This window comes from Budorcas taxicolor, chromosome 12 (genome assembly GCF_023091745.1).
Source record: "Budorcas taxicolor isolate Tak-1 chromosome 12, Takin1.1, whole genome shotgun sequence".
In the NCBI taxonomy this organism is placed as follows: domain Eukaryota; kingdom Metazoa; phylum Chordata; class Mammalia; order Artiodactyla; family Bovidae; genus Budorcas; species Budorcas taxicolor.
Genome location: NC_068921.1, coordinates 19,264,429 through 19,283,166, shown reverse-complemented (window position 1 = coordinate 19,283,166; position 18,738 = coordinate 19,264,429). Strand labels below are relative to the sequence as shown.

Genomic DNA, 18,738 nt, shown 5'->3' with positions numbered 1-18,738 from the left:
TTCACCCGCACACCCCCACACCTGCCATGTAAGTCTGCACTGTCTCTGGAAGGAAGTAGAATCGACTGTGGTAGCGGTTGCCTTTGAAGAGAGGGTCAGGGAGGGGTTGTAGGGAGACTGACTTTCCGGTATCCTTTTGTACCATCTGGAACAGAAAAATGTTAACATGCCTAAGTGTTAGTTTTTCCCCTCCCTCAAGTCCTTTGTGTGCTCCCACCAACACACACACGTGTGTGCGCATGTACATACACCCTCATGCACACTTTTCAGAACAAATGTTAGTCCAGGGGTCCAACTGTGCAGTGATAAGAACCAGCCTGTGCTGGTGGTGGTTAATGCTTACTGAATATGCTCTGTGATCCTTGGGGCATTGCAAGCATCTTACCCTTCTCATCCAAGCAGGTGCTGATGAGCAAAACCTCCCAGGGTGGTGGAAACTGAGGCACTGGCTAAGTAAGCCCAAGACCCAGGGCTCTCCTATAGTTGCTGGCAGAGGTGCTGGGGCCAAGAAAGACCTTGACTTGTGTGTCTGTTTTTAGACATCTGAGAAGAGAGTGAGTTGGGAGGACCATTAAGAGTTCTGTGCCTCGTTAGGAAACCCTGGATGTGTCTATCAACTCTTTGATTCTATTTCAGTTTCCAGAAGTGAGAGCCAGAATGGAAACTCGCAAGGCTTGGTAGATTTTTGTGCTTCGTGCAGCCCCCTGGAATTTCTAGAAATACTTTTGAACCCTCAGAGAATTGGAGCTATGACCAAGATTCTTTGTGTGAAACTTCTTGAACAGATCAAACGTAGAGTTTTATGGAGATTGGTACATATCTCTACCTTGTATAGGATGCTCTTTAAGCTGATTGCTACTTGCCTGAAGGCTGTAGTTATCAGCTCTGACACCATGATGAGGGTGAATTGGCTTATCCTTGTGCATCTAACATTTCTCTGTGTGAAATGCAATGTGGTTTGTATATATGTAGAAAAGGTAGTCATATAAATTATGCATTGAGTATGGTACTTTCTTTTATGGTTTCATCCAGTAAATCTTAGGCTACTGCTTCTTAATATTTTCCATTCCAGGCTGTTGAGGGATGTTCCATTTCTATCAGTAAACAGTGGCTCACTGGGGCAGTAATTTTTCTGCAAGGGACCCAGGGGTCTTTTAGGGTATCCTGGGAGCAGTAGTGGAGAGTGGGAAGTTAGAGATAAATGATTCTGATTTTTATAACACACACCCACACGCACTCACACTCTCCTAGTTGAGATGAGAATTAACTCTCTTAGACAAATGAATATTGTAACCTTTAACTTATTACCCTGGAGGCAGAAATACCTGATGAGACTGTCAGATTGCACGCAAAACATGTTCGTGACCGATGAGCCCTGACTTGTAAGCAGGCATGATAGACAAGCCGGTTCTAGCCAGTGGTTCTTCTCGTTACAGGAAAAGGCACAGCTTCGAAGGTGGAGGAAGGATTCGACACGGTGCTGGGGAACGTGAGCCATCCATTCAACCGAGAGTAGGTGGTTTAATCTGAAACCAGCTTCTGTTTCCTCTTTATCAGCGTGGTCTTTTTCGGGTTCAGCGAGTGGCCGTTTAATCTCTTCTGGAACCCTCTCTGTTTGTTACAGCAGAGATGTCGGCTCCTTTGTAGGAATCACTTGAAGCCAGAGTCATGGTGGACGTGGGAAAGTGGCCCATCTTCACTCTGCTGTCGCCTCAGGAGATCGCGTCCATCCGGAAAGCTTGCGTCTTCGGCACCTCAGCCAACGAAGCGCTCTATGTCACTGACAGCGACGAGGTGGGCCTCTCCCAAACCCCAGAGCTTCCTTCTAGAGCTTTCTGGGAGGTTGAGTCTGCTGTGTGCAGACTGAGAAAAAAGGAGGGCAGGAGGAGAACCTGAAATCCAGAAAGATGGTGTGTCTTTGATGTAATTTGTCTTTTCCTTCAGTTTCTTGATTTAATACCCGTCATCCCTGCTGCCCTTCGAGTTTCATTGCTTGTTGCTCAGTAGCTTAGTCATGTCCGACCCCCTGGACTGCCGCACACCAGGCTTCCCTGTCCTTCACCATCTCCCGGAGTTTGCTGACATCCGTCTCTATTGAGTCAGTGATGCCACTGAGTTTCACGGTACAGCCAAATACTATAAAACTTAAGTAGGCAGCAATTTTGTTGAATTTTAACAGCCGTGTCAGTCTCTACCTATCTGCTGAGTGGTCAAGCTGAGCTGAAGCGCGTCTGTGTTCAGGGTGGAGAAGGGACCCTTTGTGTAGCTGTAGGCCAAGTGACTCAGACAGAACTGTTTGTCTCCCAGGTCTTTGTATTTGGACTGAACTACAGTAACTGTTTAGGAACTGGAGATAACCAGAGTACACTGGTACCCAAAAAGCTGGACGCCTTATGTGGAAAGAAGATTAAGAGCCTTAGTTACGGGAGTGGACCCCACGTTCTTCTCAGCACGGAAGGTAAAGTGGCAACAAGTTCAGCGGCTTCTGTTTGTGGGAGATCGAGCGGTTAATTCTAACCTAAGAGGAGGTAGGGCTGTGCCACATACTGAGTTTCGAATGATTCGTTTCTTAATTTCTGAGCGGGAGTACGTAAAGCAGGTGAAAGTTATTAAACACTTCAGGCTCCCCTTGGAACAGCCATCGGATGACTTTCATTTTAAGCAAACTTCTGAGGTTTTAGACGACTTCTGTAAAGTTGTGGAAGATGAACCGCAGCAGACGAAGTGGTCCTTCAGCCCAGTTTTTCAGTGAGTTTTGTTGTAGCGTGGCAACGTCCAGGTTTTACTTGGTACATTTTTAAAAACACAGGTGATCCTGCTTTTGCTTTACTGGTGTCATTTCTGTATCTTGAATTCAAGTCTCAGTTCATTTCCTGGCATTCACGTGGCCGCCATATAGAAAAAAGCTGGGGTAGGTTCTTCCTGCCTCTCCGAGATCAGCAGAGGCCTCCGCGTTCTTCCCAGGCTGTTGATCTGTACCGTGGGCGCCCGGAACGCCCTGAGTCAGCCATGCATAACCCGGCTTCTGCCCTTCACGTTTGGGCACATGAGTTCCTGCTCTCCAGCTTTTGTTGGGTAAACAGTAGGGTGCACGGGAGTGTTTGCGCCTCTGCCTTTCTGCCTCTAGCCTGGGGAATCACGGCTTCCTTGGGTGTAACCACCGGTCTTAGTGTTGAGCTTTTTAGTTGCCTTTGACTCCCATTGGAATCCAGCTGGGTTCTCGGCATCTTCCTCAGGCTGTGAGGTCCAGATGTGAGCATGAGTATCGAGTAAGAGAGCATAATGAGGTGATTATTCCGCCTCTGAGTTGTGTGATCCTGCCTTCTGGCATCACATGGGCCCTTTCAAGCAGCTGCTGCTTTGCTGGCTGGCTCAGCTTGTCATCCATTGTGACCTAATGGTTTAATGTTTTCCTAACGCATTAATTTTTTAATGTGGCAATTGACTTCCTACCATAAAGTACTGAAGCGGGTTTTTTTTTTTTTTTCCCCAAGAGCAAACTATTAAACCATATGCATGACCTTGGGAGAGTTAACTTTTGGAATTATTTTTTGAGTTCAGATCCTGCAGTTTTAAATATCTTGAATGTTATAATTAAGATATAAATAAGCAGAAAGCACAAATATAAGTAACTGATTTTCTTGTGGTAATAGTCTTCTTTTTGTTTTTAATTCATTTTTGATTGTTGTAATACATTTTACATAACATATATGGGATATGTGATATATAGCATGTTTAATGTATGTATAATATATACATTTGTGTGTATTTTGTATCTGTTTCAAGTAGTCATATAGTTCAAACACAATTTAACACTTTAAACCATCAAATGTTGTATGACTTTTAGTAAAAACCAGCACGCAGTTTCACCCATCCTTACTCTTAAAAACCACTCCTTTTTAACTCCTTCAGGTGTGTTTTTCTGACTTTTAATCTCATGTTTTTAAATTGATATGCTTATGCTGTTGGTTTTGAATTTTCATTTTAGACCTTCTCCTTGGACTTTTTGTAACAGCAGATAGGATTACAGTCTCTCTGATTAGCCTGATTAGCCTTCCCTCTGCTTATCCTGTCAGTATAGTGATGTCACCATGTCTCCCTGTTCAGTTTTCACATTCCCAGGGCTCGAAAAGTGTTATTCACAGCTGAGCCATTCTCCTTTCTTCCACGGCTACCTGCTTTCCTGGGCTTACTTTTCTCCCCATCTGTCATTAGCACGAGCTGGAACTCCACTGTATCGCAGTGTTGCTTCTGGGCACCTCTGAGCCCGTCGGGCCGCTCCAGGTCTTCCTGTCCCCCCGCTCCAGCTGGGACTGGTCACGCCAAGCTGCTGCACACCGGTTGTCCTAGATCCTCATGTCACCATCATCCTCGGAAGTCCCTTCACCTTTGTCCTTCTGAGTCACCTACATTTTGTGTCCCATGTCTTCCTCCTTGGATTATACCCTCATGTGGGTGAGACACATTTTCTAGCAGCTTCCCAAGAAAGGGATATGAGAGAAGTCTTTGAGACACCGTGTTAAAACGCCTTTATCTTCCCCAGGCAATTGGTCCCTGACTTGTCTGCACAAAAAAGACAAAACAACAACAAAACAGCCTTTTCCATTCCAGTCCTTTAATCATGTTTTGAGCATTTGCCTCTACTGCCTGGTAGGCAGAGCTCAGTCCAGAGTAAAGGGTCTCTTCCTGGTAGGACCCATTTACAGCCACCGGGGTTGCTGGCATTGTTCCAGTGTAATCCCCTTGCCAGCTCTGTTCGGGGGCATTTTCCCCATAGCCCTGTAGTCTCTCTTGTTGACAGAATGGTTCTTGTGCCTGCATTTTGTGCCTCTCAGGTGCAAGAGGAAGATGTCTAGAGGCAACCTGTCTCTGCATCTCTGCAGCCCCTGACACACACTCATTGTATGGCCCCAGGAGGCCACCCCAAGAGAGTGCACCAGATGGTCACTTGGTGGTTCCCGTCACCCTCTTGTGATGGGCGTTGACACGTCCTACTTTAATGAGCCTCTTTAATTCCCAGAGTGATCGCATAGGGCCATGCCCCATGTGGGCATCCCTTTTCCAGTTCAGTTTCCATTGCCCATCCACCTGACCACACAGCCAGGCCATTGGCTGTAGCCGGTGAGTTGGTAAAGACCCAAACACAGGGGGCTTTTCCGATTGCTCAGTTCTTGCATCACTGCTGGGAAAACAGCCTGCAGTTCAGCCACTGAGCTGATTGTTCTTGCCTCCTTCAGTCAGTCTTGCCATCCACTGGTTTTAATGTGGCCACTTTCCAAATGGGAGAGTGTCCATTTGCCTTAGAACTGCGTCTGTAAGGCCAGCAGCTCTTGGTCGCTTGGTTAGAGCTTCATAGGGCACATCTGTAAGGCAGAGGGTTCTAGCAGCTTCTCAGCTGGCTCCAGAGTTGGTCCTCAATGAACAGAGGCTGCCTGGTTCATGATACGGCAGGCACCTCCCCAGCAGCACGCCCCCCTGGGTAAAACATTTCTGTTTTATTATGAAACCCTCTGGGTACTGCCTTCCTTATTAGAGTGCTTCCAACACCACCCAAGATGTTGTGGATATCTCAAGTTTCATGATTATTTTATGTCCTTCAGTCACTGAGGGAATCTCAGTTACCACCCAGGCTACTGATTTCCTCTCAAATGGTGAGCAGCATCTGGGAAATTTCTGGTTTGAAATCCCAGTGGTCACTGCTGGGAGGTGCTCCAGGTTGGCTGTAAGCTCCTGGTGCAGAGTGCGGGTGGCGGATACTCTCAAGGTCATGTCTGAGTCAGTGCCTTCCCACCTTTCAGCAGTGGGAGAGCTGCCACCCTCTGCTAACTCAGATATACCTGCTCTCATGCAGGACCCCACTCAGATCCAGCTGTCTTTTGTAATCTTGCAGATGGGGCTTCCCTGGTGGCTTAGTGGTGAAGAATCCGCCTGCCAGGCAGGAGATGCAGGTTCAGTCCCTGGGTTGGGAAGATCCCGTGGAGAAGGGAATGGCAACCCACTCCAATATTCTTGCCTTGGAGATCCCATGGACAGAGGAGCCTGGTGGTCTACAGTCCATGGTGTTGCAAAGCGTCATACACAACCAAAGTGATTTAAAAAAGCCTGCTGTTAGTCCCCAGAAACCATCTGCCTTTCCCCCAGTGGCAAGCTTCAATCGTTCAGCGAGTGTATTGGTCCCAGCGCCCCAGCTTGAATTACAGTGGTGAGCTCTTCTTGTCCACGGGGTATTCTCTCTTTAAACACCTGTTTGGGCTCGGGCAGTTTTATGGGTTCCCAGCCAGCGCCCTGTTAAAACTGGCCTGAGGGTGGATTTCCACGCCTCATATTTTAGGTAGGGGAAGCAGTCCTCAGTCAGAACTAATATCCACCCAATAATACCTTCAGGTAAGAGAGACGGGACCACCTCACACAGAGTCTATTCCAAAACCCCAGTTTCCATCCAGACTGTCACTTGACTCCTGTCCACTGTTACCTTTCCGCATCCTCCCATTCTAAGCTTGGCTGTTAAGACTTGACCCGCAGGCTGTGGAAGCACGGTGCGCTGGTCCTCTCTCCCCATGGCTGTTTCACCCACACAGGTGCTTATGCCTTTGGGTGTCTGGCCAGCGGTGGGGCAAGAAGATCCTGGCCTTTAGGTCAGTGTTTATCTTGATCATCTTCCTTATCCTCGCCCCAGGGCATTCCGGATCAATTTTCTTATCTTAATCATTACCTTCTAGCTTTTTGAAAAGTGAAAGGTTACTCAGTCGTGTCTGACTCTTTGCGACCCCATGGACTGTAGCCCACCAGGCTCCTTTGTCCATGGGATTCTCCAGTCAAGAATACTGGAGTGGGTTGCCATTTCCTTCTCCAGGGGATCTTTCCGACCCAGGCGTTGAACCCATTGGGATTGAATACAGGTGTCTCCTGTATTATGGACATTCTTTACCATCTGAGCCACCGGGGACGCCCTTCTAGCTTTTTAAATGCCTTTAAAACTGGGATAAGTAGAGTCGACTTGTTTGGGGCCCTTCGGTGTTGGAGAGCAACATGGGGTCCCTTTGGTCCACCAGACGGGGACAGTGCCATGGGCATCCCTCGGCTGCAGTTCCATCAGCATCCCTCTTATTGACCCCGCTCGGTACTTGAAGACTTATTCTGCCGGGTTGGGTCCCTTGATGCTCTCTCTTTGTCTTTCTCCATTTTCATAATTCCTTTCATGTTTTCTGTAAGATCCATATGGGGAAGTTGAGATAGCATATTGGATAAGGCATCTCAAGCTATTTGATTTTGTATTCAGAGGTGAATACCCCAGGTATCCTAAAGCCACAGTCCCACACGGCTTGCATCTCAGCTGCTTCATCTGGAATGTTCCATTTGCCATTAATAGGGGGAGTTGGGAAATCCGTCTTCTCAGGATAAACACACTACCGTGGCTTTTATCCAGTTCACCACCCTGGCAGTTTCCTTGGGAATAACCTCCTGGGTCACGCACAGCCTTGTGTGATGGTTCAGTAGAGAGCAGTGGGTCCTGCCTCAACCCACACATGCTCTTCTAGCCTGCAGCCTTGAAAACCACAGACACAGCCCTTACATCAGTTGCACGCACAGTCTGTGTCAGTAAAGGTTCCTCAGGAAGCCGGTGACATCAGCCCTCAGAATGAGCCAGTTCCTGCACACTGTACCCCCTGCCTCTGGTTGTTTCTTGGTTTCCCCTTCCCCTACGTTAACTATTTTCTCAGTTGACTCAGAGGTATTAGAGGTACTTTCCTTTGCTCCTGCATAATTTTCTTGGCAGCTTTGAGGAAAATGGCTGAAGCTCAGATTGACCCAAATCTGAGCTTGAGTCAACGTCAAGGGCTCCACCCAGCACTTAATTTTCATTTTGGCTGTTATATATGAAATAAGCAGGAAATTGTTCATTTAGTATGCTTCTTACTTTGCATTTCCTTATGTATCTGTTGAGCCAGTTCCTTAGGAGTTGGCTCTACTCCCATTTCTAAATTGCATTGATAACTTTGACCTTTAGTAACTGATCACTAAAGATTTTTGACTGTGTGGATCATAATAAACTGTGGAAAATTCTGAAAGAGTTGGGAATACCAGACCACCTGACTTTGCCTCTTGAGAGGTCAGGAAGCAACAGTTAGAACTGGACATGGAACAACAGACTGGTTCTAAATAGGAAAAGGAGTACGACAAGGCTGTATATTGTCACCCTGCTTATTTAACTTCTATGCAGAGTACATCATGAGAAACACTGGGCTGGACGATGCACAAGCTGGAATCAAGATTGCCGGGAGAAATATCAATAACCTCAGATATGCAGATGACACCACCCTTATGGCAGAAAGTGAAGAGAAACTAAAAAGCCTCTTGATGAAAGTGAAAGTGGAGAGTGAAAAAGTTGGCTTAAAGCTCAGCATTCAGAAAACGAAGATCATGGCATCCAGTCCCATCACTTCATGGGAAATAGATGGGGAAACAGTGGAAACAGTGTCAGACTTCATTTTTGGGGGTTCCAAAATCACTGCAGATGGTGACTGCAGCCATGAAATTAAAAGACGCTTACTTCTTGGAAGAAATGTTATGACCAACCTAGACAGCATATTGAAAAGCAGAGACGTTACTTTGCCAACCAAGGTCCATCTAGTGAAGGCTTTGGTTTTTCCAGTGGTCATGTATGGATGTGAGAGTTGGACTGTGAAGAAAGCTGAGCACCGAAGAGTTGATGCTTTTGAACTGTGGTGTTGAAGAAGACTCTTGAGAGTCCCTTGGACTGCAAGGAGATCAGCCCTGGGTGTTCTTTGGAAGGAATGATGCTAAAGCTGAAACTCCAGTACTTTGGCCACCTCATGCGAAGAGTTGACTTGACTCATTGGAAAAGGCTCTGATGCTGGGAGGGATTGGGGGCAGGAAGAGAAGGGGATGACAGAGGATGAGATGGTTGGATGGCATCACTGACTTCATGGACGTGAGTTTGAGTGAACTCCGGCATTTGGTGATGGACAGGGAGGCCTGGCGTGCTGCAGTTCATGGGGTCGCAAAGAGTCGGACACAACTGAGCGACTGAACTGAACTGATCACAGCACAGCTGCAGTTTCGTACCACGGTGACTAGGTAGCCATCCGGGAGTCAAAGTTTCCTCATTCTTTGCTTTTTAATCTCTTTGTCTTCAAAAAACAAATGTCTGTGAGCCATTCCTGACATCAGCTAAATAGAGAGTTCTTGGTTGCAGTGTGTGTGTGTGTGTGTGAGTGAGAGACAGAGAGAGAGAAAGACAGAGAGAAAGTGTTAGTTAATTCCTAGACCCAATCTCTGTGTGCGTGTGTGTATATAGGCATTCCCACACCAAGAAGTAGTGCTTAGATATTATCAGGGTGTCAGGAATTGCACACAACTCTGATGCTGTCTACTCAGAGATAGAATCAGATTGCACAGGTAAGAGGCTCAGTCCTACGACACCACCCTCCACTTGAGAGGCTGGTCTCGAGCCCAGGTTGTTCCCTGTGCTTCTGATTAACCTGCTGCAAATCCCAGGTTCCCTCCATCTCTCCTTGGGCTTTGTGGGTTGTTGTTTTTGTTTTCCACCATGCCGTGTGGCATGTGGGATCTTAGTCCCTGACCCAGGCATCAAACTCAGGCCCCCTGCAGTGGAAGCACAGATTCCTAACCATTGGACCACCAGGGAATTCATGCTTTGGATTGGAATAATTTGCTGGAATGACTCAAGGAACTCCAGAAAATCGATTTACTCACTAGATGACTGATTATTATAAAAGGATATGAATCAACAGCCTGAATAAAGGAGCCTCCATCCTTGTAAGGTTTGGTGCCTAACACAGTGGCATGTGTCAGTGTTCTGGTTCTCCAACATGGAAACACTCTGAAAAGGGGCCAGAAAACCGTCCCCTGAGGTTCCTACGGAGGCTTCCTTACGGTCATGACGGCTAAGCCATCGGCATTGGCAGTTGGTTCAGCCTCCAGCCCTCTCCCCTCCAACCCACTTACCTTATGGTTGGTTCTCCTGGCAGCAGAGATGCCAGGAGATAATGTTCTCATTATCAAAAGACGCCCTCATCATTGTCAACTCTAAGGAGATTCCTCCGGTTTTGGGAGCTGTGAGCCAGGGACTGTGGATGATGACCAAATATACAAGAGCAATGTATTTTTGTAATCTGGATGCCCAAATACATACTTCTTACAAATCACAGTGTCACTAGAAGAAGTAAAGGTTGGAACACGAGTTGTGCAGAGTCTGGGAGGAAAGTTCCGGGTCGGCTGTCTCTTCTCTGAGCTGATTGTGTGTGTGTGGCCCCCCTTGTGTAGATGGAGTCGTGTATGCCTGGGGCCACAATGGTTACAGCCAGCTTGGGAATGGGACAACCAACCAAGGCCTGGCACCCATCCAGGTCTGCACCAACCTCTTGATCAAGCAAGTGGTTGAAGTAGCTTGTGGCTCGCATCATTCAATGGCCCTGGCAGCTGATGGAGAGGTAAGTGCCCTGCTCTTATGCTTTATTTTTACTTTTATTTATTTTTAATTTTGGGGGGGCCATTCCTCAAGGTATGGGAGATCTTAGTTCCCTGACTAGGGATCGTGCTCCCTGTAATGGATGTGCGAAGTCTCAACCACTGGATTGCCAGGGAAGGCCCTCATTTACTTCCCTGTAGCTCGAACAGTAAAGAATCTGCCTGCAATGCAGGAGACCTGGGTTTGATTCCTGGATTGGGAAGATTCTCTGGAGAAGGAAATGGCAACCCGTTCTAGTATCCTTGCCTGGAGAATCCATAGACAGAGGAGCATGGTGAGCTACAGTCCACGGGGTTGCAGAAAGTTGGACATGACTGAGCAACTAACACACACAAAAGACATATAAAAGTTACCATCTTAACCATTTTTAAGTGTTCGGTTCAGTGACATTAAGTACATTCACGTTTTGCAACCATCACCACCATCCATCCACAGCACTCATTTCATCTTGCAGAACTGACCTCTGTGCCCATTCAACATGAACCCTCTCCTTTCTTTTAGTTCCACCCCTGGCAACCCCCATTCCGCTTTCTAAGAATTTGACCCCTCTAGGTACCTCATATGAGTGGAATCACACAGTACCTGTCCACTGTGACCACCTTATTTCACTTAATGTCCTCAAGGTTCATCCATGTGGCAGCATGTGGTGGATTTTCATCCTTTTTTCAGGCTGACAGTGTTTCATTGTTTATCTGTTTTGTTTATCCATTTGTCTGTTGATGAACATTTGGATCATTTCTACCTTTGGCCATGTGAAAGTGCCTTGCCTTTTTTTTTTTTTCTTTAAGACCATATTTGTACTTGAACTGAATAGCATGTGAACGTAGCTGCCTGGGGTACATAGCTAAAACCACCGTGAGAACAAGCTCCTTCTCTAACACAGCCTACAGTGTGTGATCTGGAGCACTGTTTTGAAGACAGTAGACTCAACTCAAGGCAGTTGAGTCTCGGTTTTTGCTCAGATTACAAATCAGATGTGTATGACAGTGTCCTGTACTGTCATTTTTTTAATGACCTCTACCCGCCCCCCGCCCTCCCTGGGTCTATTTTGTTTTTCAGTAAATGTAGTGATGTTATAGCATCACTACCAGCATTCCAGTAGGTTCTGTACAGCTAGATTTCCTGCCCCACCCCACCCCCAACCAAGTTCCGTGCATATCTTAACTGTTACTCATCCCGCAGGTTCTGTCGCCTGGTGCCTTGTGTCACTTCATCCCTCTCCATCTCTATCACCTTAGGTCGGGCTTTGCCATCTCCTGGACTGTTGCCATGGTCTCTTCTGTTTCATAGCTTTTTTTTCTTTTTTTAAATATTTATTTATTTATTTGGCTGTGCCATATCTTAGTTGCAGCATGCAAAAACTTTAGTTGGTGGGATGTGGGATCTAGTTCCCTGACCAAGGGTCAAAGTCAGGCCCCCTGCACTGGGAGTGTAGAGTCTTAGCCACTGGCCCACCGGCGCAGTCCCCATCCCATAGCTTTTATGTTGGTCTAAACTGTGCAGTATAACTTCTCTGTCCACTGTCTTCTGAAATAAAATTCAGATTCTGTTGTTCCCTGTTTAGACCTTCAGAGATGTTAGAGTGATTTCACTAAGTGGGGCAGGTTACAGCTGAGGAAACCAGAGCAGCTCGGTGAGATAAAGGTTTCGTGGCTGGAATGTGCTGGAGCCGGGCCTTGCGCACAGCCCTGGTGCATGGAATCTACTGTTCCCAATCTGTTTCTTGGTCAGCGGAACCCCAGTCCCCCTTTTTTTTTTAAAAAACAAAAGGCAACTGCATTGGAAGAGAACTTGGGCTATTTGAAAAGAAGTGCAAAAGAATGACGGTTGAAATTAGAACTTGCTAATTGTGCAGCCTGCATTCCTGGTTTTTCTCTGGGAAACTGGTAAATATAAATATTTACACTAGCTGGTCCTGTGAATCCACTTAACAGGAAGTAATCACTTTCAGGGTTATTTCTTTCTTTGCCTGTGAAATGAACCTGTGCCACACGTACTTTTTAAGACATCAGCGTGAGTTTCAAGACGGTCCGTGGGCAGCTTCAGACATGTGATCTTAGGTAGAAAATGCTGACAGAGGAGAGAGAACAGAGACTCATGGAAGCCAGAACTCAGGCTGTGTGAGGACCGCTTGCCACAGGCAAGTGAGGGGGCTGAGAGGGGTCCTCACAGATCTTCCTAGTGATGGAGGAAGTTATCTCCTCTGTGGCCAGCATCTGCCCTTGGCTGATTCTTCTCTCTGGCCACACTCTGTTTGACAGGCTCAGTTAATAATTCACTTGAAGGGATTTTTCATTTTGTTTTTCATCTTTAGCTTAGAGATCCATCTGTGTCTCTCTCCATTAGAAATATGGTTTTCAGACTGTGGCTGATCACAGGCCAAAAGTAAACAGGATGCATCTGAGGGGAGCTGCTTGGAGATGACAGCCATGAGGACTCAGAAAACATTACCCAGAGCAATTCAACCTTCTAAAGCAGCAGTGCTACAGTTAGAAATAATTAAGAAAAAGAGTTTCTTAGCAACCGCATGTCATTCCTGTAGGGACAGGCATCTCCTTAATACTTGTGAGTGTGATGGTGTTAGGAAGTGGAACTGTGATTAATAATTATAGTGATGGTGGGCTTGTGTCATCAGGGAGGGTATATAGTATCGCGCACTGATGATTAATGAGATAGAGGAAAGTAAATATTGTTTTGAAGGATTTCCATGGGGGAAAAAAAAAGACTACACCCAAAGAGTTAGGCTGATTTTTTTTCATATCACTGATACTTACGTGGCACATAACCTCGTTTCCTTTGGATGCCAGATTTAAAAACCATAAAGAGCTACTGAAATTACAGTGGCGGTGTGACAGTGTGGAGAGCACCGCTAGACTGCTTGGGTTAGTATTAGTAATAAATCGTATTTACTAGCTGTGGCATCTCAAGCAAGTCACTTAATCTCTCTGCGTTCCCATCTACACGTATACAATGGGGATGATACTAGTATTAATACTGACCCCAGGGTCCTCTTTCAGGCTTACTGTGAGGGTTAGATGGGTTCCTGTGTGTGAAGCACTTAGGACCATTAGCACACTGTAAGGACTCATTCAGTGGGTTTACTTTTGTTTTATGATGATTATTATGTAATATGATGACTATTGTGTGTTAGAATTTTCACCCTTACTCTTCTTTCTTTCTCTTTTCTCCTTCTGTTGTATAGGTATTTGCTTGGGGCTATAACAACTGTGGCCAGGTGGGGTCAGGGTCCACCGCAAATCAACCAACTCCTCGGAAAGTGACAAACTGTTTACATATTAAGAGGGTGGTCGGCATCGCCTGTGGTCAGACCTCGTCCATGGCTGTTCTGGACAATGGTGAGGTGAGCGGTCTTCACAGCCCCCTTTCTCCCGTCCGTTTCTTTATGAGCTACGGGCTTAAATCATGGAAGGAAGAGTGCCCTGATTTGATAGCTCCATAGATAGTTAGCTGATAGAGGTGTAACCACAGGCTGTTCGCTCCTCATTATGAATTTTTAAGTTCCAAGGTTTATCTGCAAGTAGAAGTTTGAACGTGTTTTTGCCAGATTCACATAGCCTGATGCTTTCAGGCATTTGTTTGTGATTTAATGTAGTAGATGAAAGAATTTGATGTTGCCTCTTTCTTCTAATGAAAGAGGACTCTTTTTTTTTTTTTTTAAGTGAAAGCTGGTTTATTTAGAGAGATACACATTCCGTAGACAGAATACAGCCTGTCTCAGAAGATGAGACCAAGAGTGCGGCCACCTCAGAAGGTGAGAGGCGCTGTGCGCTCTTTAAAGTTAGCTGACGGTGTTTATAAGCACTGATGCTAATGGGCATGAAGGCTCTGTGCCTGCCTTTGTCTGCAATGCTTGCCCCCAGGAAGAAGCAACTTGCAAATGGAGAATTTTTCATCCTGATGGTTATTAGCTACTCTTAAAAAACCCACCTTTCAGTGATCCTCGACCACGGTCCCCTTTGAGCTGATGGTTATTTCTATAAAATTGTTCTGGTTGCAGCTTCTACTTAAATGGACCTGTTACCACCTGTACGTGCCCCAGTGCACAAACTTTACTCCAGGACACTTCTCTGAACGCGAATGTACAGCATCCTGCATCGGGGTGTGAGGGTGCTGTAGAGTTTACTGAGTACTCAGCTCTGTTAGCTGACTTTCTGAATCAAGCCTGATACTATGCTGGATGACTTCCGAATTCCCTGGGATAGTCATCCAACATCCTCCATCCCAGTATTTTCCACTTCTTTCTTTCTTTCTTTCTCTTTTGAAACGCTTTTTTTATTTTTAAAAGTAAATTTAATTTAAAAATTATTATGTGATTACTTCAACAAAGGAAAACAAATAAGACACGTGAAATAAAAAGTGAATACCTTTCCCTCAGTTTTTTTAATGGTTTGATGTATGTCCTTTTGGACCTTTCTCTATAAATAGTTACATAGAGGTGAGTATAATTACCTACCGCTTTGCTCTGCCAGTTTGCACCTTTTTTGCTTAACAGCATAGATGTTTTACCAGAATCCATTGGCAGACCATTTATAGTTGCTTCCATTATAACAGTTGCTTAATTTTCTTGGTATGGATGTTCGTTTTCCATGACCCATATCCAGAACTCTTCTGATGGGCATTTCAACTTCTTTCTTTTTTCATATTTGGCTATTAAAAATACTGTTGTGCTGATTTTCTGTTACTGTTTGTGTGTATATCTTTGTACACACATACAAGTATTTCTATAGAATAATTTTCCAGAAATAGGGTTTCTGGGTCAGGGAATATACCATTACATTTTTGGATAGCTCTTGCCAAATTTCTCCCCAGAAGGTTCAAACCTGTTAGACTTACGACACTGAACGTGTGCTTCTGGCCATCCCTTGCTAGCACCCTGAGCGCCTTGTCCCCTTTCCCCCTTTCACCCGGACATGGAACGCCCTCACCCGCGCCCGCTTGCCCTGCTTTGCCCTGGGGTGTGTTGCCACCACACCGCGTGTTTCTGATCTGAGCCAGGCATTCTGTCTGTTCCTGGCCAGGACTTCACCCTGTCCCACGCTGGCTGTTCTCAGCCTTCAACACTCGCTGTCAGACCTGTGCCCGGCTCTGCTGCTTTGAGTGGTGACCCCTCTTATTGCAGGTGTCTGAGGGGTCCCCACATTCTCCTGTGTCTCCTCCTTACACCTCTTTCCTCTGTCCCGTCTCCTGTGGTCCTGCCGTCACTGCCTTTGCTGGACCCGCATCAGAGCTCACCTATCTGCCAATGGGAGATGAGTTTATGTATTTGAGGTCTTCCTGCCTCTGGTCTTGCTCACCGCAGTCAACCCTTCATGTTGCTGCCTGCAAGATTGCTCCAGAATACAACTTTAATTATGTTAATCTCTGCTTTGGAATATTTCAGTGGCAGATCCATGGATGCATTTCACGTTCCTTGGTCTTTGTTTGGGCACTTCATCCCTTGGCCCCTACTTTTCCTTCTGGTCTTTTCCCTACCGGCCACCCAAGGTGGGTCCAGCCAGCCCACCTGCTTGTCTCCTGAACCTGCCTCTCCCTGGGATACCTTCATCCCCATCTACCCTTCAGCCAGATCTGAGCATCTACCTTGCTCAGATTTCTGCTATCTGAAAAAAATCTTAACTTTCTTCCTATGGCTAAGTCCTTTCTCCTCTCTGTCTGCAGTGCCTTGACTATATCTGTACCCCAGCACTTGCTGTCTGGCTGCAGAAAAATTGCATACGTCCATCACCCTGTTCAACTGCTTCCAACGACTTAATTCAAAAAATCCTGAAATACAGTAGGTGATTAATAGTTGTTAATGAGCCTCAGGTTCCTCTTGTAGCAAGCAAGAATTAATGACTCACCCAAGCCTATCCAGCTAGTAAGATCTGGAGCTGTCATCCCCACACCTGAAACATCTGTTTGGAGATCAGTTGTAGGACCTCATTCAGTTGAATATGAGTGTTGGAAGTGAAAGAAATCTCTCATTTGTTTAGATGGGTTTCATTTTTATCTCTTTCCTCGTACCAGCAGTTTTAAAACCCTCTTCTCCCCCTTCCTCTAAGGTGTATGGCTGGGGCTACAATGGCAATGGTCAGCTCGGCTTGGGAAACAATGGCAATCAGCTGACCCCCGTGAGAGTGGCAGCTTTGCACAGTGTGTGTGTCAACCAGGTACGTGTGGTGGGCTCCTAGCTGCTGCTCCCTGTCTGTCTTCCCTGCTCCGACTTGAACTATCTGTGAGAATTTAGATCCCGGACCAGGGATTGACCTTGTTCCTCCTGCAGTAGAAGCACGGAGTCCTAATCATTGGACCGATAGGGAGGTCCCAGAAATTCACTCTTTTAATCAGACTTTTTGAACAGTCCCCTGTGCCTTCATCTGCCACATTTAATATTCTGTCCTCCCTAAATTCCCATGATGAGAAGCAAGGCCATGGTGCTGGCACATTGGTCTTGATAATTTGAAAAGCTGCTGGGAAAAATCCAGTAGTCTCAGGTACAGGCTTTTCTAATGCTTTTTTAATGTTCCGGAGAATGTCAGCCCACACCTGATGATGAACTGGCATTCTGCAGGAGCTGGCTGTAATCTTTAAGCAGATGTTTCCCCTGCCCTTCTGTTCTCCTGTTGATGGTAACCATGTAAATTTACTTGCAGATTGTCTGCGGCTATGCACATACTCTAGCACTAACCGATGAGGGCTTGCTGTATGCCTGGGGAGCTAACACGTATGGGCAGCTGGGAACTGGCAATAAAAATAACCTGCTAAGCCCAGCACACATCATGGTGGAGAAAGAAAGGTAACTTGGTGGTACCATGTCTTGGGATTGTGTGTGCATGGGGACTTGGGCCTGTGTGCTCTGGAGCGCTGGTGTTTGGCTTTGTAGCTCTTCCGGTCATTAACATTCTCATTGTGAACAAGAGAGTGCTGTGCCACTCAGAGTGAACGTGAAGTTGACATGATTCTCTTGCAGCTTTCTCAGATGGCCACCCGAAATAACCACCGATAAGCATTCATGCGTTTTGCTGTATTGCCTGCAGACTTCCTAGTAGGGCCTGTCACCATGTTGAAATTTAAAGCATATTATTTTCCCTTTGCGCCAACTAAACTTTTAAATAAATAAAATCTGCCCTTGAAAGGCCATTATCTGTTTAAATATTGATTTGATTTAATGTGTGTTACTGGAATAGATGCTTAAATGTTTTTTGAGCCATATTGTGAGGTCTTGCCCACTAAAGCTTTAGGATGTTGACTTCTAATTCTGGGAGGCCACCTAAGAAGCATACAGAAAAATGTAGTAAGTTTGGCTTGATGTCCCTTTGGATTGGGATATTCAGAGTCCATGACCCCTGGACCACTGCTTAATCAGCCTAATGAGCGTTCTGAGCCCCGATTGGGGGTAAGAGAGAAAGTCGTATTTGTAAGGAAATGGTTTATGGACTACAGGATTTTTTGCTACTGTTTAAGCCCCCAGAACTGCCAGGACATTTTTTTCAGTGTCTACTTTCCTCATTTATTTTGGTTGCTAGTCCGTTTTCCCAGGTTTTCCTCAACATTATGCATTACCTGTCCTAACTCAGAATGAGCTCCAGGTGAGAAAGGGGCACCAGGATGAGCGTAACCCAGAGCTGTTGCTCCAGTCTTTTGGTTTTGTCCGTATGACCTGACAGCTAACTTTCCTGGATCCTGGGCTCTTTGAAGTGTTCCGAGCACAAAACTTTTTATTTACCGTGTGTGGTGCGCTTGGGCTTCTGCGAAGAAAACGTAACGTGCGTTTTTCTTAAAACTCTCCAGGGTGATAGAGATTGCGGCCTGCCACTCGGCGCACACGTCGGCCGCCAAGACGCAGGGCGGCCACGTGTACATGTGGGGCCAGTGCCGCGGCCAGTCGGTGACCCTGCCGCACCTCACGCACTTCTCCTCCACCGACGACGTGTTCGCCTGCTTCGCCACGCCCGCCGTCACGTGGCGCCTCCTGTCTGCGGGTGAGAGCTCCCGGCTGCCCGCCCAGAGGAAGGGCACCGTCAGCCGAGCGCCGTGCCTGTGCATCTGCTGGCTGTGGGCTCCGTCCGCTTCAGAATGCTTTACCCTCCTTTAGCTTTAATACCCTTCCCCAAATTAGATTTGCATGATACTGTTTATTAAAATGCAATGGGAATATTATATGAATTTATTATTTCCTCCCCTTGGGTGTTTTCGGTTTGAGGTGAAATTCACATACAAAAATT

General features: G+C 46.3%; 1 protein-coding gene across 4 annotated transcripts in view; it reads left to right on the top strand.

The window, feature by feature from the left end:
* Positions 1 to 18,738, top strand: part of RCBTB1 (RCC1 and BTB domain containing protein 1) — a 61,346-nt gene that overhangs the window by 15,139 nt on the left and 27,469 nt on the right. For 2 of the 4 annotated variants that reach the window (XM_052650358.1, XM_052650355.1), the window contains exons 2-9: positions 1,437 to 1,512; positions 1,625 to 1,794; positions 2,308 to 2,458; positions 10,309 to 10,475; positions 13,716 to 13,874; positions 16,576 to 16,683; positions 17,167 to 17,309; positions 18,305 to 18,495. In XM_052650358.1, coding sequence (XP_052506318.1) covers positions 1,669 to 1,794; positions 2,308 to 2,458; positions 10,309 to 10,475; positions 13,716 to 13,874; positions 16,576 to 16,683; positions 17,167 to 17,309; positions 18,305 to 18,495 — 1,045 coding nt within the window. In that variant the 5' untranslated portion in view covers positions 1,437 to 1,512; positions 1,625 to 1,668. Of the gene's footprint in view, positions 1 to 1,436; positions 1,513 to 1,624; positions 1,795 to 2,307; positions 2,459 to 10,308; positions 10,476 to 13,715; positions 13,875 to 16,575; positions 16,684 to 17,166; positions 17,310 to 18,304; positions 18,496 to 18,738 lie in introns of those variants that run through there. The other 2 variants (XM_052650357.1, XM_052650356.1) reach the window with 2 other exon arrangements.